At 37.4% G+C, this 23,197-nt stretch overlaps 1 protein-coding gene across 1 annotated transcript; it reads right to left on the reverse strand.

Moving 5' to 3' along the window:
* Nucleotides 1-3,218: 3,218 nt before the first annotated feature.
* On the reverse strand, nucleotides 3,219-16,859 carry LOC146316803 (forkhead box protein P4-like). The gene is made up of 15 exons (XM_084734500.1): nucleotides 16,700-16,859; nucleotides 13,656-13,760; nucleotides 12,278-12,364; nucleotides 11,217-11,328; nucleotides 9,607-9,784; nucleotides 9,022-9,126; nucleotides 8,586-8,673; nucleotides 8,052-8,189; nucleotides 7,160-7,349; nucleotides 6,988-7,058; nucleotides 5,995-6,096; nucleotides 5,762-5,883; nucleotides 4,254-4,323; nucleotides 4,049-4,170; nucleotides 3,219-3,936 (listed from the first exon to the last, which is right to left on the reverse strand). The coding sequence occupies exons 1-15, from the start codon at nucleotides 16,853-16,855 to the stop codon at nucleotides 3,807-3,809; spliced, it is 1,776 nt and encodes a 591-aa protein (XP_084590626.1). The 5' UTR covers nucleotides 16,856-16,859; the 3' UTR covers nucleotides 3,219-3,806.
* Between the last annotated feature and the right edge of the window lie 6,338 nt (nucleotides 16,860-23,197).

A 23,197-nucleotide genomic window follows, 5' to 3' on the forward strand; every position in this document is an offset into this window, starting at 1 on the left:
GAGACACATACCCCACAAGTGTGTCAGCTGAATACTGGATGTATGCAGGCGCTCTCATCTGCATACACACACTCACTCAAACAAAACTGTCAAAGCTGTATTTTGTCTTTTATTCAATTCATGCAAAGAAACTCAGTTTGCTCTGTAATGATATAATTCATTCTTACAGAATACGATGTCACTATTATAACATACAAAACTAACACACACACACACACACACACACACACACACAAAATAAAACATTTTCAGACGGGTTCAGAGGTTCTCAAACTTTGTCATGTCAAGGGTTCCCACAATAGATGCACATCGGTCTTAAGGAATCCCCTCTGAGTATTTTTTTTTAGGTTTGAAGATAATAAAGTCTTATAGTCAATCAATAATCAAACCATGCAAAATAAAACAAAAAGAAAAAAGGGACATTATGTCATACAGTACATTCTATGCTTTGTTTGATGCCAGACCTTGGTGGCAGTTCTATCAAAGCCTGTGGATGGAGAAGCACAAAAAAAACAACTTATCTATGTTGCATGACTTTTGATAAAGAAATGGCCCTAAAGGGGGGATTAACAAGCTTCTGAGAATAGCATGCTGACCTGTATTTTCCATATGTGCTCATTTGTTTATTTGCTGGCGCAGAATTGACAAAGAATTTTCCATAAGCTTTGATAGTACTGGCACCACAGTCTGGAACACTGAATGTTCCATAGTGACACAAAGCTTCTTCCTTGGATCAAGCTAGGATCACTATAATTTACAATCGAAATGGGCTATTTCTTCCCTTGTTGTTCCAGCTTCCAAAAAGTGTTATAAAAGTTCAAATAAAACCCACTCAAGGACCTTTATTGGTCCTCAGACCAGGATTTATAATAGTATGTATATATTTCTATAGACTGTTCATTCAAAAACATATTTATGTGCAACATTTAAAATAAACAGTTAAAGCGTAGAGATGTGTTTTTGCCACAGATAAGGCCTTTATGAGGAGATTGGACACATGGGCGACAACATCATCATCATCATCATTACACGCTGATGAGAAGATGAACAGAGAGCAGCCCTCTCACAGGGGCTGTTGACTAAGTGCTGTCAAAAGTGCTGCGTGGAAAAACATGTTGACTTGCCCGCCTCTCGCTGAGTATATGGCACATCAAAGCAACACATAAGTGAAGCTGTTGAAGTTGTCGAGCGCCATGCTAACTTTCAGTCAGTAAACATGCCGTGTGGAGAGGCAATCAGAGGAAAATGTCATCTAATGGGCTGACAGCGAATCAAAGGAAGCCCTGAGAGGCAACAGCAAACTTAAAGCTAACTCGTTATCAGCCGAGACAATTACTGACATTAGTCAAAACAGGGAGCCTTTGTTCTGTGTTTGGTTGTGAAGTCTGCAGAAACGGCTTCACTTCATGGTGTTCATCAGTGGATCAGACCATGTTGGGACTATTTATCCATGAATTTCATTTTAGAGTTTTACATGATGATGATGATGATGATGTGATTAAAAAGAGGAGGATGAACTGAAACCTTCTTCTAGTGATCATCAAGGGACAAAGTCATGAATATTAACAAATTTTGTTTATTTGTAGTTGTTATTTTCAGGTATGGCACCTTCAGTTCATTCATAGTTGTACATGTATTTCTACTGTCCCTGTATGGCCCTAATTTATTATTTTTCCACCTACACACATTGCCAAATATTGTTATGGACATTAAACTGAATATCTATGTGAATAGATTTTGAATTAGTTCAGTTTGATTAGTACGGGAGAGTACAAAAAAACATGCATAAGGAAAAAAATTATGACTGGACTTTTGTAGGCATAAGAAAAAATAAATCAGAGGCAAAGGATCTCTGTTTATTTATATATGTATTTATGTATGTATTTATTTATTGCATTTTGAGAATAAAGTTGAAATGTTGATAATATAGTGTCAGGCATAAGAAAAAATAAATCAGAGAAGGAAAATTTACATTTTTTATTTACTTATTCATGTATTTATTGCATTCTGAGAATAAATTTGAATTGATGAGAATAAAGCTGAAATGTCATTTTAAGAATAAAGTTGAAAAGGAATCTCAACTTTTGAAGTTTAACCTCAAAATGCAAAAATACAATAAAATAAATGACTAAATGAATGAATGAATAAATAAATAAATATCCTTTTTATTTATGTTTTCTTATGCCTGCATTAATGCTGAAAGTTCAACTTTCTCGACATTTCAGCGTCATTTTCACAGTGCAAAATTTAAGAAATCTTTCTCTTTTTCCCCTTAATGTGGCCCTGATCCACTGTTGTAAAATAGATAATTCTAATTTATTTTTTATTAATTACCCAATTTAAAGACCTGACCAACATGACCTTGTTACAGTTATTGTGAAGCTGTTATGTGCCGTCTCATGCTGCTTATACAAGCAAGAAAACATCGCGCTACAATGAGAACGTTTACCCAAAACAAGCCAATTTTTTTTTATTTTCCATGTAAAATTCCAAGACACCCAACATAAACTCTGACAGTTGCAACAATGCAGGGTTATTGCAGTATATACAAAAGTTAACAGTGCATATTAAGACTTAAATTTTGTCTAAATGTAGTTTTGCATCCAAACACAAATTCTTTTTTTAATGCCATTAATCACAAGTGTGACTATGATAAAATAAATACCATTAATTGGCAAACAATTAACAGGTTTACATGTATTTATTACAATGTAATCCAACACTTTGGACATACAGTTACAGACAAATACATTTTTATAAATACAGACAGTGTTTTGTACACAACATCTATGTTATAAAAGTGGAATGTTTGGAACAATAATTCATTCAAGTGGAAACACAGTGCTGTATTAAATATGTAAGTTACACACAGGAAACATTGATAAAACACTGGTAAAACACGTTTCAATAGGCAGATGTGCATCGTACAAGTATTTTTAATGTACAAGGACAACAAAGAAGCCACAGCACAAACTATACATGTTTTCAGATATTTAGAAAAAAAAGAAAACATTTTGTTTCTTTTTTTTTTTTTTTGCTCTAATGTAGTGTTTTCCAACCCTGGTTTTAGATGTTTCGCTGCTCCAACACACCTGATTCAAATGATCAGTTCATCATCAAGCCTCTGCAGAGACCAGACAACAACCTGATGATTTGAATCAGGTGTGTTGGAGCAGCGAAACATCTAAAACATGCAGGGCAGTGTGCCTTGAGGACCAGGGTTGGGAAACACTGCTCTAATGTAACAGTCACATTCACCACATTGTAACAGATATTTATGTCATTTAAATCACTTACTTTGGCCTTTGAATTTTAACATTTTGCAATGGAAGGACGTGGTGTTCATGGTGAAAAAAGAAAAAGGTTTTTGACAGTGTACATTTTTTTTACTTTAATGCTTTTGACTATTTTCTTGGAAAGGTCACATACAAAGAAAAAAAATCTTAATTTTCTTATCTGGGTAGTAAATGGAAGCAATTTTGAGGCTGAGTTTCACATTTAGCTTATATTTTAAAATCTCTAGCTGAAAATAAGTATTAGGTGACACAAAAACCACAGGTGGCGCTATTTTCCACTTCTTTTTAGGTTGAAATGTCAAAAGAAAAAGTGAACTGCGGCAGACATCCTCAGTCAGAACAGTTTTCATGTGTATGAATTAATGAACCACACAATGAATCGCAGCTCTGAATCCTCCATTCTGATGTGTTTATGATGGTATAATATAAACTGTGGTGTCTACATCCCTGAAAGTTCATTAAAGTTTTATTTTAATGCTGATTATTTTTAAGTCTGGAACCTTTCATTCGTCATTCAAGGTCGAACAAATGCTCTTCGTCATCTTCAGTCCCGTCGTGCTGCAGACCAGCTGGTTTTACTGTTGGCATCACAGATTCCGGGTCATTCAGATTCAGCGCTTCGTCTTTCAGGAAAAGAGACCTGCATGCGAGAGGCAAAAGACGTTGACATTTTGACTGATGACCGCAGCACATCAGCTGTTTCATTAGCTCAGTCTTGAACTTTTGGAGTTCAAAATAAAGAAAAAGCTCACTGCTGGACTCGCGGAGAGAAGTTTTGTAGACTTGTTGCTTTGTTCTCCTGTATTTGATTCCTGGAGTTTCTGTTGACACTTTCCTTCTTGAATCCTGGCAGTGATGCCTCAGCCATCGCTGTCTACAAAGAAGAATAATCAAAAATCAAGCGATGATCTCAGCCAGTTCAAACTCAGGAGGCTACAGCAGTGCTGCGGGTCTCACCTGTAAGCCGGCATTCAGAATGGTCCCAAAATCCAGGTTGGAGGACACATTTTTTATTAATGATGGACTACTGTGGACAAACAAAGGTAAGAGAATTTCAATCCATGTCTGATTCATGGCAAACACATCAATAACGTATATATTGTACAAACCTCAACATGGTTAGCAACAATAGCTTGAGGCAAGGTCAGTTTTGATGACAAATAATTCAGTCGCATGAATGATCAGGAAAGAAACTTGAACTAGAGCCTTGAAACTGTCGCCAGGATCATTTCAGTCATATTTATAACTAATTTACAGAGTCAGGCCTATAATCAAAAAGCAAACATGTACAACACTGCAGATGTAATAGGGGGCCTACTGTATCTTGGCAACCACTGGACACAGGAAGTACAAAGACAGAGCTGAACACTGGTCCATATACTTCGTCCATCGTCTTACAACCCAGTGGTGTCATAACAGTTTACACATGCAGTCTTAATTTTTGTTTCTGAAATCTAAGGTCCAAAATAGAGCTGCACAGAGATGTCATTATTTATATTTGTATCTGTTCAACCAACAAAATTATCTGTCTCTGTACATGTACACAGATAGAAGTGGACGTGGTTTATATGGGAAGTAATGGAAGTAGAAACTCTACATAAAGACATACATGTATATAATAATATAGATCAGTTGAAGGGATTTATCTTGGTGCATTGAATGAAGTGATTGTTCAAAGTAGATGAACCTTTTTAAACCACGCTGAGGTAATCATGGAGCAACTTCGACTGGAACGTTCCATCGCATTGTTCGTGCTTTCCCAAACAATGCATTCAGATTCAGGTGCATCCCGAGTCTAAAAATATCTTAAAATGTATGAAGTTTATGATGCTGTAGCTTTTCTGTCATTATTGGTACCATGTTAGTGCTGATTCACTGGAAATCTACCAAATCACCATCACACTGTAAATAAGTGATAAATAAGGAGTGTAAGTTTTATGGCACATCTCAAGCTTGAAAAACTTAAGTAATCCACAGGGGGCTCAGTAAAGATATTTTTAGCTATGGAAGACTTTTGTCTTCTACTTGGAACAACATTTTGTCTCCAGACAGGTTCCCTGAATCTCTTTCCCAACACCCAGAGTTTTTAGCTTAAAAAATGTTTATTTATTGTTGCTTCATTTTGTAATTGTGTATATATCTTTGTCTGTTTGCATATTGGACTTTGTGTTTCTTATCAAGCTGTGATTTGTGTTGTGTGGTGACAAGTTAGCTAAATATAAAGCTTTTTTTATTAAATGTATTCAATATCTGAAGAAAGAAGGAAGAAAGTTGCTTTTCCATTTTTCTACTTGGAGACTGACACAAATAATTCCTTGAGTATCTTAAAATATATATTGTAAATTGTGTAGTTTATTGTTTTGGTGGAATTAGAGAAATGTCTTAAATATTAATATGTTTGAGCTGATATATATTCAGATACCCTGACAGCAGCACTGGGATAAACAGGAAGTCATCTACTGTACCCTGTGATCTTCTGGGATCTCCTCCTCTGGTATTCCACCTCGTCCACCGTCCACACGGCACCTTTCACATTCTCCACACGCACAAAACACTTGTGCAGGCTCAGGTTGTGGCGCACTGCGTTCTGATCCAGAGAAAATCAGAGTGAAAGAGAGATATTACTGAATACATGCTGCATAAATCAGGTATGACGCACACTGGGATCACAGGAGTTAATTATGTGGGGGAGTGATACCTTCCAAGTGGCAGCGTTGCGCCTGAAATAAGCAAACGTCCGTGTGAACCAGTTGTATATCTCATTGAGTGTTAGCTGCATGTCTGATGTTTCCATAATAGCCTGTAGGAGGAAGGAAATTAAAAAAAACTGCAGCACATTACAGGATCAAATTAAAGCCCTGATACAAGGAAGGAGGGGAAAATCTCACATTTACAAGTGTGAGGGGGGGTGCAGATGACCAGGGGAGAAATACAGAGTGAAACGGAGTTAAATGAATATGATTTATGTAGAGAAACCTTCATTTTACTAAAATTCAACTTGAATCCTTTTTTATTAGTTGCTTGCCAAATTATTGTTATTGTTTGATTATACAGTGTGGGGTCAGGGGTGTTAACTTTTTCAGCCTCTGAAGTGGGAGCCTGCCAGAAAAAGTTTTGGGAACCACCAGAACCAATCGATCAGTTGACTAATTGTTACAACTCTAATTCTGTGTATCAACACTTTGGCAGAGATACTGTCTTCTTCAGGATAAGAGACGAGGTATCATCTCAGTGACACAAAACAGATTTGATATCAACTGATCTGCCATGTATTGTCTTGATTAATCAATTATCATGCATATCTCATATCAAAAAAAGCCCACAGGTGACCTGTTTAAACTCCTTTTTGCTCCTGTTTTTGTCCGGTATTCAGTTTTCTATCATAGGCCACTAAGAGAACCAGCAACTATTCATATTTATTAAACAATTACTGGTTTAACATAATTATTCTATCATTAAAATTGTTGCCTTTTATTTTCTTCATAGACACAAGAAAGGCCTCCAACATGAAAATGCTCAAATTCTATGGACAAGTGGATACAAAACAGGAAAACATAAAGTAAAAATGACAAAGGAGAAAATATAATTTTGGCACTTAATCGCAAATTCTGCAATTAGTCCACAAAGGGATTTGAATAATATATACATATATTACATCTGAGTTACCTACAGTCTGTTTAAAGTCAAGTACCTGTCTTATGAGTGTCGCGTAGGTAAAAGGTGGTCTGATATCAGTGTTCTTGTAGAGCTCATATTCATTTTCTGAAACAAGACAAAACATAGTAAGTGGAAACTGGAGCAGAAAATGTGCTACAATCTATTTATTTGCTGTAATCTATAAGTGAGTACAGTATTTGGTTTACCTGAAGACAGCGAGTAGACCAAAGGGTGATGACGACGTCTTATGGCCCCAGCGCACGATGTAAGAGGGGTCGACTCCTCTTCGCACCCCGGGGAGGGAGAGCTGACACAGACCAGAGGTTGAGGGGATGCCTGGGCCGAGTGTGACGGGCTCAGGGAGGGCAGGTTGCTGGTGACGGAGACTGAGCTGAGCTGAGAGCGACACGAGCAAATGATCCAAGTTAACAAAGGAACAAGTGGAGTGAAAAGACTGACAGGGAAACAAAACAGAGAGCAGGAGTGTAACAGAGCGATTTGATTCGCCTCTTCAGAGGTGATTCCACTAATATCGCAATAAGAAGGAAGCCAATTATTGTTAATTATAGGGTGAAATTGTTTGGTGAGTGTTTTGATTATGGTGCAATATTTGCAAGATTAACAAATGATTAGCTTCCACGTTATCAGAGCATGTCTGCTGTCTGAAAACACAATAGCAGCCATCTGGTGCCAACAGCTGAGCAACTCTGAAAGGATGGAAATCGCTACAAAGGAAAAGTATACGAAGAAGTTGAAAGTTATGATAAAAAGGCACAAAATGGTAAAACTTTTACAGTATATTTATTTGTGATGTGTATTTTTGGTTCAAATGACCTTTATCTCATGTTTTTTTTTGTTTCTAAGAAAATGGCAACATATCTTTGCAGCTCATCCAACTGTAAAAGTTCACCAGGTCAATTACACCTTAGCAAGATCTTCATCAGAGCTAGAGAAGATGAGATTGCAGCCAGAGACGTGTTATTTTCACTCTCCGCCGCATATTTTTGGAGTTTCCTTCCAGCTCAGACATGCAGCACAGTTTATGGCTCATTTCCTTTGTGTCTGTTGTTCACACAGAGATTACCGCACGATATCTACCTGTGGGCTGCGTGGGTCAGCAGCCGTATCAGTCTGTGGCGACTGTAGACTCGCGGGTGCAGAGATCGACTGAGCCTCTAAAGATGGCAGATGCAGGTGAGCCATCATCGCTCGCAGACGCTCCCGTTCTTTGCAGAGCTGTTAAGGCAGGGAGCGGAAATCAGAGTGGACGGTGTGGCAGATTATTGAAATGGAAAGCTGTGAACCAAACACATTTTGCAAAGTACAATTTCCAGCTGTGTCAAACATCAGGAAGGAGGCGGCATTGGCAAAACATTTCATGAATATTTACCGTGAGCAAGGTGTTTAGGTGGTGAAATTTTGGGAAAAAGAATCCAGTTTTGCAGACAAAGTTTGCTACTATAAATATCATGTTTTAAATTGATAAACAATAATCGCCTGTGCAAAGAAAAAGCTCAATTAGGTGTTCTTTGTGCAGAATACAACAATCTTATCGAATTTCAGGTTTACATGGCCACTTGGAAACATCCACACAGCAGTTATAACCTTTATCTGTACAGGAGTCATTCCTACCTGAAGCTCCAGCTGCTGAACCACCTGCATCTGGACTCTGCACTGCGCTGTGCTTCTGTCATCCAGTGTGTGCTCACTGTTCATGTGCCTGAAACACACACACACACAGGGGAATTAAAGGAATGCTGCACTGAAAATATGTCCATGCTGTATCAAATATTTACTCCCAAAGGAGCTCTGAAAAGTATGTAGTTTGCTCTTTCACAGAGAGAGCAGCTGTGGTCAGCTTGGATTCACAGCAGCTACACTGGATTCCAATGGTCGCAAAAAATGGTGAAAAAGTCTTTATTACTGTGCAGAGGACAGAATTTACCCAGAGTCCTTATATGATAGTATAATATAATACCATATCAACTTTGTTAGTATTCAGTATTTGACATTGTCACTGGGGTATTCCTTTTAATCATAAACAGAGAGAGTCAGTGTTAAAACCTACTTGATGAACTGGCTGAAGTTTTCACACACCGACTCACATCCAGGCCAATTACACACACCGTGGCTATAGAGAGTGTGTGTGGCAGCACGTTCAGCTTTAACAGCGCTAGACGAGGAGGAGGAGGAGGAGGAGGAGGAGGAGGAGGAGGAGGAGGAGGAGGAGGAGAGCGATGATTAAAAACCACAGCAGCCAGACAACAGCAACAACAAAAAGAGAGCAATAAAACAGATATAAGCGTGTTTTGTTTTCTTTTTTCAGGTGGCAGAAAATGACAGAGAGAGGTGGCAAGGAGCACTGCAAAATAAATGGAAAACTATTTACTTTTGATTTGGGACATGTAGTCGTGTAAACTTTTTCTTTGCTGAACCACTTCAGGTGGCGGAACACAAAGCAAACAAACAAAATAAAAAATATATCGTCCCGAGGGGAATTAAAAGTGAAGTCTCGCTGCAAAAGCAAACAGCTCCCCACCAGCACCTTGAGAGGAAGAAAATATCTACAGATGACACGTCTTTGATGTTTACAAAAAAGCAGTATCATCTCAGCACTAACAATCTGTTCACAGCGTGAGCAGACAGATCGTACCATTCTGCCCTGCGAGGGGAAGGAGTCTGCTGGTCGCTGGCCTGTCTCGCTGTGACTTTTGTTGACATTATGTTGTTAGCAGAAGAGTCCTGATTGCCCTTCGATGTGGTTTTATCTTCAGCTATCCCGTTTGTGAGCTCTTTCCATATCTGCTGCATCTCTGCAGGGCCGAGACCACCTAAAACACAAAAAGACATATGGGATATTATAAAAGTCTGTATCTATATAGAAATGTTTTCCTTTACAAGTGGATTAAGAAAACCACAAAAGAAACTGTATATTGTACATTAGAGACAGGTGACTTGTGTAAGTAGCTGATGACATATTTACTACATTGAGTATTTGAGGTTTTTTACTGTTCACACCTGCACTTTTTTGTCTTTGCTTCACATTTTACACAGTTCCAGTCATTCCAACCTATAAGAAAAAATCAGGACAGTCTTGAATTACAAGCACATGTACCGAATCCTGTCCTATTTGTCCAAACAAATTAACTGGTGGACTCAAGGAGGGGACAAAGGGGGCAATCATCTCCTCTGGTGCCCCCATCTTTGTAAAAAAAAAAAAAAAAAAAAGGGCAGAAATGCAAAAATGCCCTCTTGGATCTCTCTGTGGCAGATAAAACATAATAAAGTGTATTTAAGCTTCTGCAGCATAATGACAATTTTATCATCATCAATTTTACAAGACATTTGGAATGACTGTAACACACCTGTCACCTGTTCAGGCATCTACTGTGCTTCCAATCCTCAGAAACCGATCTTCATATTAATAACAAATTATCAGAGTTACAGTCTGGTTTTACTCTTAATTATTCTTAACATCTGAATCTTTCTAACGTGACTCGGTCGAGGGTGAGCGAGTCATGTCAGAAATCTCGCCATTTCTCGTCTGGCTGATTCTTGAGAGACCAAGTCTGTCTCATGACCTCATGTTACCTCTTCGCTGTAATCCAGGAATAATTATCACAGCTAGAAGATGAGCACTGATGAATTTTCTACTTTTAGATTTCACTTTCATCATTGTGTCTTTTAAGTTTAGTGCAGTTATATAACTGAACCTAAAATCAACAAGAAAGAATTTTTCCTGTGCTCTGCGAAAATCCATGTTTGTCAGATCTGTTTGTTTTTGTGTCTGTGTGATATGATACAACATGGTATAGTAACATTACAGCTGATTCAATCTTAAATTTGTAAGCATGCTCTGAATTACAAGACTAAAAACACTGATACCAGAGCTGCAACAATTAGTCAATGAATCATTTAGTTGTCAACTCTTAAATCAATCACCAACTATTTTGATAATCGATTAATTGTTTTAAGTCCTTTCTTAAGAAAAAGTGTTTGAATTGTACCATTTGAGCTTCTCAACACATGCTGTATTTTCTGGTTTCTTTTGAGGACATTTATGGACCAAACAACTAATCAGTTAATTAAGAAAATGATCAACAGATTAATCGATCATAAAATAATGTATAATGTATTTGCTGCACAAACTGATACTGTAATGAAGCTGGAAATGAAACCGGCATCACCGGTGTTTTCATTCTGCTCCAAATAGGGAGAAGAAACACAGATAAGATGTAAAACCTCTGTGTCAAATGTAAAGACCTGGAGACAGGGCAGGAGAGGACAGGACCGGTCTCTGCACCCGGAGGAGATGCTGCTGCTGCTGCTGCTGGAGCTGGAGGAGCTGCTGGAACACAAGCTGCTGTGCAGGGAGCTGGAGGACAGCGCGAGAAAAAATGAGACATTTCACAGAATAGTGAGGCAACATGCATAAGAAGCCTTTGTACTCACACTTTCTTTTCTCTTGGTTTTTGTAAGCATTAATCCTGAACTGAAATCATTGGGATATACTGCATCTGTAATGGCATCTCACAACAAATACTTTGAAATCTCACCTACCAAACCAAAAACTCACCGCCCACACCACCAACATATCAGCAACGAGGGCTAGAAAACATTGTTCTCAAATCCCAAAAGTAAGTGACAAAGCACATAAACATGTTCTCTCGTGATTGGACATTTCTGTTGGATCTCCTTCCTTCCTCCATCTGTCCTGATAAAATAGGTTTTCATTATCTGGCCACCGTAAATGGTCCGTAGTTCTATATAAGGATACTGATATTACTGTGATTTTGGGATATGCTGAACATTGCAATGACAAATATTGTGATTTATTACCTGTTTTCAATTGCAAATTATGTCTGCAAAGGAATCTGTTTTAAAGTTTTAAGACAATTCATCTCACTTCAATGATTTATTTTAGACAGACCAACACTGTCATAAAAACCTGCCAATCCCACTGACTGTGACCTCTGCTGACCTCACCAGAAAAATACTCTGCACCATCTAGTGGACTGAAAAAGCAATCAATTTAATTATTCTAGTATAATCAAGTTAAATTTGCATTTGCAATATTAATAATGTATATGATAAATGTACCAATGCAATATTGTCACACAAAATATTGTGATATTATGCTTTATCAAGTCCCCTACCCCCAAAGATTGGTTATCAACCTTAACAACATAAATTAATTCATTTATTGATCTTAATTGAGAGCTTTTACCACAAGATTGATGTACAAACTCAAGTGCAAAAACAGCCAAAAGAGCTTTAAAATAAAATAAAATTGAAAAAGACCACATAACTACAGCTGTACTTACCTCTTTGACTTTCTTGTTGGGCTGCTGTTGAAGCAGCTTAAGGTGAATCTGTTGTTGTTGCTTCTTGTAAAACTCTTTCAGATGTTGCTAGAAAAATAGTAACAGACTATTTTTTATACCATTATTAGGATTTAAATTGTATAGACATTTACCTAATTAAAAATATATTCAACTAAGTGAAACAGTAGCTCTTAAAATAGAAATGACCAAGGTTATTTTTTTATGCTACTCTTGAGTCTGTTGACGGAGTGGTTGTTGCCAGGTACCGTTTGTTAGCTAGCAGAGCTAAACTGAATGCAGCCCTTAACTACACCTGTTGTTTCCCTGCCATGAAGCCAAAATGTTTGCTATGGAAAACCTTGGACTTGGAAGGTCAGGTAAGTCATTTGTATTGTATTATTTTAGTTCATTTCTACGTCAGAAGAACAGTAGGCCCAAACTAACTAGCCAACAAATTTGCTTATCCTCATACATGTAGCTGTGAGGCAGCTGGTCTCCACAGTGGGCTAATGCTAACTAGGCTAACTAGCTAGTGGTTAAGTTTGTACTGTAACTGTCCTGTGAGAACCACAGTCTATCTCTAAAACTTTTTAGTGTTTAAAAGAGTTTATTTAGCTGAAGAAGGAGGAGAATTTTCAGTTCAATTCCATAAAATTTACCCTTTTTTTTTTTTTTTCAAATCAAACCAAATGTGGAGATCCATACTTCTCACTGGACAGGAATATTACAAATAATACAATATTTACCTCGGAGATGTAGAGCAGAACTTAAATGCATCAAAATGGAAATACTACAATAACTTAAGTACACTTGACTAAATGGACTTAGTAACATTTCAACATTGTTATTAAGCCAACTAGTTAATCTTACAAATAATTATCATTCAGCTTATAAATATTTATGGGAATTGTTAACATTATTTTGCATTCACTTCCAATGAATATTTGTACACATGAAAAATTCATTTTATTTGGCACAACAGTCCAGTGTTATTAAAAGAAGTACTGCTTATTAGGGCTGCAACTAATAACTATATTGATTACTTTGACAGTTACTTTTTGTTTGGTCCGTAAAGTATCAGAAAAAAATGTGAACAATGTCCATTCAGTTTCTCAAAGTCCAAAGTGATTTGAAAAGGTCTGGATTTATCAGTCCTGAACCTAAAAATAGGTAATTTAATATGATATAGAACAGAGGAAACCCAGGAGTATCCATATTTGAGAGGATGAAAACAGTATTTTCTGTCTTTTGCATTAAAAATTACTTTAATGATCAATCGATTAACTCTCAAAATAGTTGGCAACTATTTTTCTGTCGATTGACTTATCGACTAATCATTGCAACTCTAGTTATTATAGTGTTAGTATGGCATAAATACCTGCTGGAGCATAAGGGCTTGTTGCTTCTGTTGGATCAGAGCCTGCAGCTGGTTGGGTGACAGAAGCTGCTGCATTTGCTGAGGAGCCATCATAGCCAGAAACAGCTGTAAGAAGAAGACGAAGGACACAGTGACAAAAAGACCACAGTCAACAGAGTGAAGGCAGGAGGACGAGTGAGTGAGACCGAAGGCAAGTGTCAGGTGTTAAACAGTAATAACCATCGAATGGATATCTTTCCAGTCCAATTACAAAACAGTGCTGTCAACCTTTTTGTGAACATCATCATGCTGGATTGTGTCATTGACCCTAAATGAGATGGGAGATAGGCTGACCAGTTAATTAGCAACACAATTACATGCTTGTTGTGACTCCTAATAGAAGTGTATGGGTATTAATAAAGGCAAACACTCACAGAATAATAACCAATCTGCACTGTTGCTGCTTGAGTGACAAATAACAGAGGGATTGTCTCCTTTTATATTCAGACGGAAGCAGCAGCAATTGCCATGACTGCATTAAGGAACAACAACAAAAGCTCTTACAAATTCAACATATTGTATAACAAACAATGCATAAAAATAGTACTAGTGCTGACAATTGATTGTAGGGGAAAATATTATTATTAATTTGAACAGTTTTCTGGTGAATATGTCTCATTTTCTACATATAAAATGCCAACTGCTGCACACAGTCATGTGCAAAGGCTATGACCTGATGTTCTTCATGGGGTTCAGCAAAGACTTGTGTCTACATTGAAGTAATATCTTAGCAGCTTGCAGGATGTAATGAAAGAACACATGAGGGACGTCCAGTTTGTCATTTTTGTCGTCTGTCCTTTGAGGTGTTTCTACCAGAGTGATAAAAATGCTGGGACGCTAAGAAGACTGGAAGTTAGATGAAGAATTCACATTTTGCCGCAGCAGGTTTAACAATCTACATTGCTTGTAGGCACATATGATTTTGTCTTATTTAACAGTGGCTAGATTAGGCGATTAATCAATCAATAACAAACTGAGAATTTTAAAGAGTTACACTGTTAATGATGTGCTTTTCTGTTGTATGGCATTACAAATTGAATATCTTTGTTTTTTGACTCTGTCACATCTGCGAGATGGACTAGAGTCTCTATTCACAAACTGCGGTACACGTACCTCCAAGAGTACCTAAGAAAAAAAGTAATTTGCAAAATTTAGGCAGAGTCTGTGTGTGGAAAAGAATTTAAGGCTCAGACTCTCTTAAATTCAGCCAAACACTGCAGAGTTATGTGCGTCTTCTCAAGCAGACCCTTCTCATAAACATGTCAAGTGGATTTTATTTTAGGTTGAACGTGTAGACGAGGATTTCAAACTTGAAAAAAAAAAAGATATAAGAGCAAATGGGCGGGTACGTAGCTTGACGTTGAACATCTGAAGGGGTATGGGATGAGAAAAAGTTTGGGAAGCACTGGACTGGAGGGACAGAAACTGATGGCCAACATGATAATCAGAGCAAAAATGGCAGAGACAAAATAGTTGGGGAATAAGAAGAAAATGTACTACATTTTTTCAGTTATTCATTATTATTTTATCATTATTAAAATCATCATTATTTACATTACAGCTGCAATCATTAGATTGACTGGCTATTTTTGTTATCGATTAATGGTTTGAGTCATTTCTTTGAAATAAACAAAAGTGTCCAAATTCTCTTTTTTCAGTTTCACAAATGTGAATATTTTCTGGTTTCTTTACTCCTCTGTGAAAGAAAGCTGAATATCTTTGGAGTTTGGATAAAACAAAACATTTGAGGACATCACCTTTGGCTTTGGGAAACTGTGATCAGCATTTTTCACAATTTCAGAGAATTTATGGACCAAACAGCTAATTTAGTGATCGACAGATCAATCAATAATGAAAATAATTGTTAGTTGTAGCCCTAATTTACATACACAAAAGGCTGTCTTAAATGTGGGAGGAACAGGACAAAAGTACTTCTGCCAAAATTAACAAAACAAAACTTAGTAAACCCAAACAAAACACCTAACTAATTGGTGCACCAGCCACTTAGCTAAGTAGGTAATTTACCTTATTATGATGAGGTACTATAGTGCTGCAGAGATGCCCTGACCTAAAAATCTTGTTCTTCAGATGAAAGACAACATGTTTGTTTGGTACAGAAATGTCACACCATCACAATTTAATAGTTTTTTTCCCAGTAAAAATGAAAATTGGAAAATGATCATTTCCATTTATCATATCACATATCTCAGTTGCTTTTTTCAGTTAAAATAATTGCAATATTTATATTTTATTAAGAGAAAAACAGTCTTCACTATATATAGTCCTCATTAGTAGCATTTTAAGAGTCTGCATTTTGAAAAACTTTGATATCACAATCTCTGGCAGACAGACAACATGGTAACACTGGAGTCACTTACTATATTCATTATGTTTGCTGGAGATTTCAAAAGGATAACATGTTCTGTTCATACAGATGCATACTGTGCTTGCAGAGGCTTTGCTATGGACATTTAGTTGTAAAAAATTCTATATGTCACAAGCTGAGTGCCTTCCCCAGGTTTATAAAGTGAATTAAGAGAAAAGAGCCGAGCAAACCTGACAAGATGAGAGAGCAGACTGAAGGAAACGGTGCTGACCAGGCGTTCATTATCTTGGTTGTTTCATTGATCCCATAGATTAAGATGCCCAGGGATGGAATCGCAACAGACAACCATAAAATTATGTCGGGCCATGCTTATTTGCCTTTCACTTGCATCTGTTTGGCCTAGGTCTGCGGACAATTATTCCTCCCTGGTTCAGACTCACAAACTAATAATGAAGGACAAACAGAGTTCTGTGTGTCAACTCCCAACCCGGATCAGATCTCATATGAAATCCCTGCCACTGTCAACAGAGCTACAGGCTGCGGGTTTGGTGTCCTGTCAGAGGACGTCCAATATGGAGCCGACTTGCTGTATTTCCCTTGACATCTGTTTGCCTAAGACTGTTCTATTTCCCGCTTATGAAGAGGAGGAGGATGAGGAGTAGGCGGAGGATGAAGATACCTGTTTATGGTGGAGACTCTGCCAGTTCTCGCCACTCACTCCACTGCAGGAGTCCCCATTAGCTACTCTCTCTCCTGCAGCATTGTCTGTGTGACTGAGGAGGCTGCTGGCTGGGGTTTGACGGGCTGCCGTGGGACTGAGAGGAGATTCAGGCATCCCAGCTGAGGTCCTAAAAGAAACCAGTCAACACTAAATGAGCTGTAAGACTCAAATACCACAGATACAATTCAGCATTGCTGCTAAATTATACCTTTGTGTAGAAGAAGAAAGAAAGCTAACTTGAGAAAGAAGCAATGCAAGGCTTAATGAAATTCTTTAGATGCAATTTACAGAACCACAGACTAGATAGTTAATAAATCTGTGATTTCTGTGTAGGAATTGAATTGCATGTAGGTGGAAACAGCAAAACAGCAGGATGGTTAATAAACATAAAAAAAATCAAAACCTCTGAACAGTAACATCATCCAGACCTCATGCACAAATAATGATAGCATGGAAAAACAAGTGATTTACAGTGGGTTCTTAAATGAAGGTGTCTGTATGCATTTAGTAAACATACAAATGTTTTCTTCACGTGTTATCAACAATTGGACATGCAAATGACAGTAAGCGTACATATCACTAGAGCTGGGTTAGATTACTTTGAAATGAAGTCAGTTACTGAACACTAACTACATGGCATTTCTTGTAATTTGTACTTAAATCCATTTGAATCACACAAAAAAATAATTATTTTGAATACTTGAATTGCTTTTACTTCAAAGATATTGCATATTTATATTAAAAAAGTGGATGCAGACAAAAATTTTAGCTCTCCTAAAACACACCAAAACATTTTACAGTGCAAATAAATGCATTTTTGCATAGGATTTTTTTTTTCTCCGCCAGATTTGCCACAAAGTGGAGCAGCTTTCTAAGAAGCCCCGTGTCACACTTTTCAGCAAAGCATTGAAAAAAAGCTTAATCATTTCAAAATTGCCATATGTTAAAGACTTAATCAAAAGTGTATTCAGGTATTCCTTGACAATGTAACTATAATTTGGACTGAGTTCAGTTACTTATTTTTGTAATCTGATTACCAAACTGCCAACTCAATATTACCCAATATTATTATAATATTACACACTTATATATATATATATATATATATATATATATATATATAAATTCATTAATTATAATAAATATATATTATAATTGATTGTTCCAACTGAAATCTGTTATTTGTCATAGAATAGAACAGTAAATGCATTTGCAGGTCATGAAGAGCCAGGAAAGATGGCCTGGAGTTTTTCAAACCCAACTTTTTATTACATCTTGTCCTGTCATGCAACTTATACACTGCACTGCACTACAGAAAGTAGAGACTAACAGGTAAAAAAAGAGCCTACATATACACTAGAGAGCTATAAAATACAGCCTATTACCTCTAAAACTGAGCACACACAGGAATTTAACTAGGAGTATTCACTTAAGCTCTTTGGCATCCTACTTTTCTGTCAGAATTGTGTTCAAGGTACGTACCTTTAAGATGAATAGTCAAATTTAGAGCAGCCAGGCAGAGTTGATGTCTCCAAGTCATGCAGTTTGGAGTGAGGAGAGAACTGATGGAGTTGTGTGTCTACCTGAGGGGGAGGAGTCACACTGTCAGTCAGTGAATTAGACAAACAGTGACAATAGCATGTGATTACCAGGATGTGAAAAACAGGGAAAAATAGTTAACAAATCAGGAAGAGTTATAGATAATTTTTTATTGTAGACTTCAAAGTAACAGTATGCATGAGGTTTGTAGTGAGATTTTTTCTGCATTTGTAAAAAGTCCTCTACAGTTTGAATTAATCAATAAATGTCACTTATACATTGTAATAATATAAAAAATATTGATGTTGTGCTTTACAGCTGCATTTTTTCAGGCATTGCTTTTCTTTGTTGATATTCATAGACATACACAATGCAATAAAAAAGAAAACAAAATGCCTCAAAATAAGCATAATTTATCGTCTTTTATGATTAAAACGCAGGGTTCTCTTTGAGAAAAGACAAGTATAGTTGTCTGCGACTTTATTTAGATATGCAGTATCTACGGCGTTTTGAACAACAAAAAGAGCTCTGCAGCTACACAACTGTCAAACTGTTATCAAAGAGCTATTTACAGTCGCGTCTGTGCTTTTATTTGAATAGCATATCAGTACATCTGTTAAAAACAAAAGTGTTTTAATTTTGGCTGCTGATAAATGCAGTGTACCTTAGAGTGTAGAAGTTCAACACGGCTATGCTGCCAAACAGCCTGAAATGACTGATGCAGTGAACTGTGTGCAGGACATTTCTGCGCCTCTTTGTGTTTTTAACCATGTTGGTTCAGTTATTTCGCTCTCTTTACTCCCTTTTTTTGCTCTTGTCTATCTTTTTATTTGTTTCCCTCTTTTAAGCATGCCACCTTTATCAAACTCCTATAATGGTTTCTTGTAATGTCAGCTCTTTATTGCAAAATATCTTTTACAGATTGAAAGTACATGATGAAGGAGGATGATGAGGGCCAAAGGCCAGGCGGCCGTACCTGCAAGAGTAATTATACTTCATATCAAGGTAAGAACAAAGACTCTGAATATATTCTTTTATATTTTCACAGAGACACAAAAATGTCATGGCATTGGAATGAAGAAAAAAAAAACTGGCATTGAATGAATATACACAGCAATAATGCAGGATGATACTTGTTAAAGAGGAAGCTATTTATATCATGTAAATGTAGATTAATGCTGTACTCCTCAGTTTTTCTTCATATTCATTTAGCAAAGGTGCACCAACACAAGTATAAACAGTATAATTTAAATCCAGATTTTTTAGAAGTAATTATTTTAGTCAAAAAAAAAAAAACGAAATAGCATTAGAGTCTGAAGTTTAAGCATAACTAAGACCCAAAAAAAATAGATACAAAACTGACCTAGAATTACTGGCCAAAGAAATTTCAGAGTATACACACTGCATATGGATATGATGCATTTATATAAGGGACAACTGAGCAGAGAGGCCAAATATATCTTCTCTCTACAAAACAAAAGCAGGACAGATCTGAGAGCAATTAATGATTGAATTGTAGATATTGTTACCAAGGTAACTTTCTGCCACCTACTGGATTAGTATTTACCTGCCCTCCAGTTTTTATTGTTAGAAAAGGAATATACATTTGTTCTGTATATTCAGAGGCAGAAAGAACCTGAGTAGTTGTTCTCCTTTTTAATTTAATGCTTTAAGTTTACAAAAGGGTGCACATTTAAATGTAATAAATGCTAAGTGCTAGACAGAAGTACATGTGAAGTCCCATGAACCTTTATTAATATATCACAAAGTGACATTTCAGGCCATGAAAAAAATTCAGACACACCTCACAAGTACCAAGAGGTCACCTGAGAGGTCATGTGATTACAAAATGGTGAGCCACACAAGAAAAAGAAACATAAAGCGGTGAACCCTATAATTTTATGGCACATTGAGAGGAGAAAAATATAGTCAGCATTTTAGAAAAGCACAATTCACTGTAACAGTACAATAATCCCCAAATAGATAGTATCATAGGCATACATACATGTATATACATATACAAACATATAGATTATACTTTTTACATGAAGATGTTGATCATATCTTGTTGCTGCTGCTTACATTCAATCTAGGGGGACCAGATCTGAACAAACCAGAGCATGCTTATGTGGGACAATGTGGGACTCATTGCTGAGATGTGTGTATTGTACAAAGTATTTTGTGTGTAGCATGAAGGAACTACAACTCTTAATTTTGTTGTACAGCCTTCTGATGTGTAAAGAAAGATATTACTTTGATTGCAAGAATTGTAAAGAGCACCATAGCACACTTGAAAAGTTTTTTTTATCTGTCAGGTTACAGACCTACTGTACACAGGTTAGTAAGATCCAAGGCAATGACAAAAATAATACTTTAAGATGGTTAAGTGTTGAAATTAAAAGTTGAGTGTTTTTTTAAACTCTCTGATGACTGGAGACATACACCAGCAGCCAGGAGACCTGAAGGCTGGTGTCATGAACCTGCTGTCATATGACTCTTTCATGGCTGTGAGCACTGGGTCATTCATCTCCCAGCAGTGCAGTCTGGAGGTCATGGGTTGACTCTCATGCCCTCTCCCAGCTGTAGCACTGCCATATGAGTCTGGTAGCCTCTCTGGAAAACAGTAACGTTTCATCCAGCTGGGGGATTGTACCCAGCCCACATTGACGCTCCAAGGCTGGTAATGAGGCCGGGTCCAGTCTAAGGAACACATCTGATACCTCCTTGGTTCCTGCAGAGGGCAATGTGGCTCCACACAACCACAGAACCTTCCCAAGAAGCAGCTGGTCCCCATCCAAGCCAGACACCCTGCTGCTTCATCACATCGCTCCCTCTCCCTCCTCCCCCTGGCCTTCCTGTACTGCCTGAAGTTTCCCTGCTGGAAGTCTCTCAGGTAAGCTTGGTGGACACCCCAGTAATGTCCCCGACCGTCCTCGCAGCGGCTGACCTTCACAAAGCAGTCATTCACGGACAAGTTGTGCCGCACGCTGTTCCTCCAGCCCGCACCCCGGCTCCTGAGGTAGGGAAACCGCTCCTCCATTGTTCTGTAGATGGACGCCAGGTTGAGTTTCTGGGAGGGGGAGGACAGGATGACTTTGGCAATCAGGGCGATGTAGGAGAGCGAGGGCTTTGAGAAGAGCTGAGTGTCCTTAGAGGAGGGATTGTCTGAGTTGTCTGGGTCGGTGAGGATGCTCTCAAAGGTTTTCGGTGCACTAATTTCTCTGCTGTTCTCTTCTGTCTTAGATGCATTTATGAAATCACATCCTGCTTTTTCCTCTTTCATGTATGAAGTGTCCTTGAGATGTTTTCTTGTTTTCCCTTTCTCTGTAGTCATTGTTTATTTTCACAGAGACTTCCAAGTCCTGGCACTGCAGTGAAATTCAAAGTATCCTGTCCGTATTGGATGCCACATCCTCTGGCAATTTGGTTCTTTCCTGTTGGACAAAACTAACATCTTCCTCACAGCTTTTACATGCTTTTATACTGTTCATATCCAATTCGAATTGGGGGGGGGATGTGTCACCATTTTTCAGATAAGACATAACACTCTTACTCATTGCTAAAATATGTATTTTATTTGCTCAGTAGGATTAAGGACTAACCACTTTGGCTCGGGCTAGACATGCCACTTTGTCACAGCTGTGAGATAAACTCAGGAAATACCTCAAAAACAATGCATAACTGTAAACTGTATAATTCTGTTATCTGCAGATAAATCTTGATATGGGATAAGCAGACAAATAAATAAGCTTTTGTGGAGTGGTGGTTTCTTACATACTATCAGACTTTCACACTTATTGCACCATCAGAGAGTCAGCGATTGGTCAGTGGAAGTTATTTTTGAGGCCTAAACAGTCTGCAAAGGCCTTTTGTTCTGTTTTAGATCTCGTGACCCATTGTCGGCCAAAAACAACAAAACACAAAGAGCTGCCACGGTGCATCTCATGCTTATCATACAAGTGGCGTTATAACTCCCCAAGGAACCAGCACTTCTCTACTAAAACCAAACTTCATTCTAAAAACAGGTGTTTTATAATAGGGGCATTTCGCAATAAAACCTTTAATTTCACCATCACTAAGGCTTTTTTCTGATTCTGATTTAAAAATGAAATGATCACCTTGAAGCATCGTAGAATACATTTTAGTTGTTAGGTACAAACTTAAACACTGTTATGGTGTTTAATATAAAATTGTTTACTATAAGATATGTTCAAAGTGTGTGTATGTAAATGTCACTGTATACTAACTAGAAACAGGTTTGCATTTGGACTGCAATGTGCATTTGTATTTATCAGACAGTTAGAAATAAACAAGAACCAGTAACTCAACCAATGACTTAAAGAATAATGAACACTGATTTTGGTCAAACACCTAGGGTGATTTAAATTTTTTCATTCATATATGAGTGCAGGGAACAAACAGCAGAACCTCCATGGCTGACCAGAGTGAACTGAAGTGATTCGAGCTACTGGAAGTTATTGAACTTGAATTTATTATGTTGAATGAAAAAAAGATTAAAGAAATTGAAGAGAAAAAGTTAATTTTGAGCCCTGGGAGAGTGATTGATTGATCAGTGGAAATTATGGCTGGCCTCAACAGTATGCAACAACCATTTGTTCTATTTTAGATCTCATGTGACCCATTGTTGGCCAAAATCAACAAAACACAAATAGCTGCCATGGTAATACTCGTGCTTGTTATACAAACAGTGTTAAATCTCCAAGGAACTATTAGTACAGTTACATAAGAACAATGTCCATAAAACATCTATGTGTTTGTGTACTTTTGCAGTAGGAAAATTGGCTAATTATGAATTTATATTATAAATTATATTAGAAAAACGCTCTGCCTCAAAGAGGCAGGAGGATGATATTTTCTCCTCCTGAGTTTGGACTACTGTACATAGTTTAAGTCCCT

Source organism: Lutjanus erythropterus, chromosome 13 (genome assembly GCF_056507025.1).
Source record: "Lutjanus erythropterus isolate fLutEry1 chromosome 13, fLutEry1.hap2, whole genome shotgun sequence".
Classification (NCBI taxonomy): Eukaryota; Metazoa; Chordata; class Actinopteri; order Lutjaniformes; family Lutjanidae; genus Lutjanus; species Lutjanus erythropterus.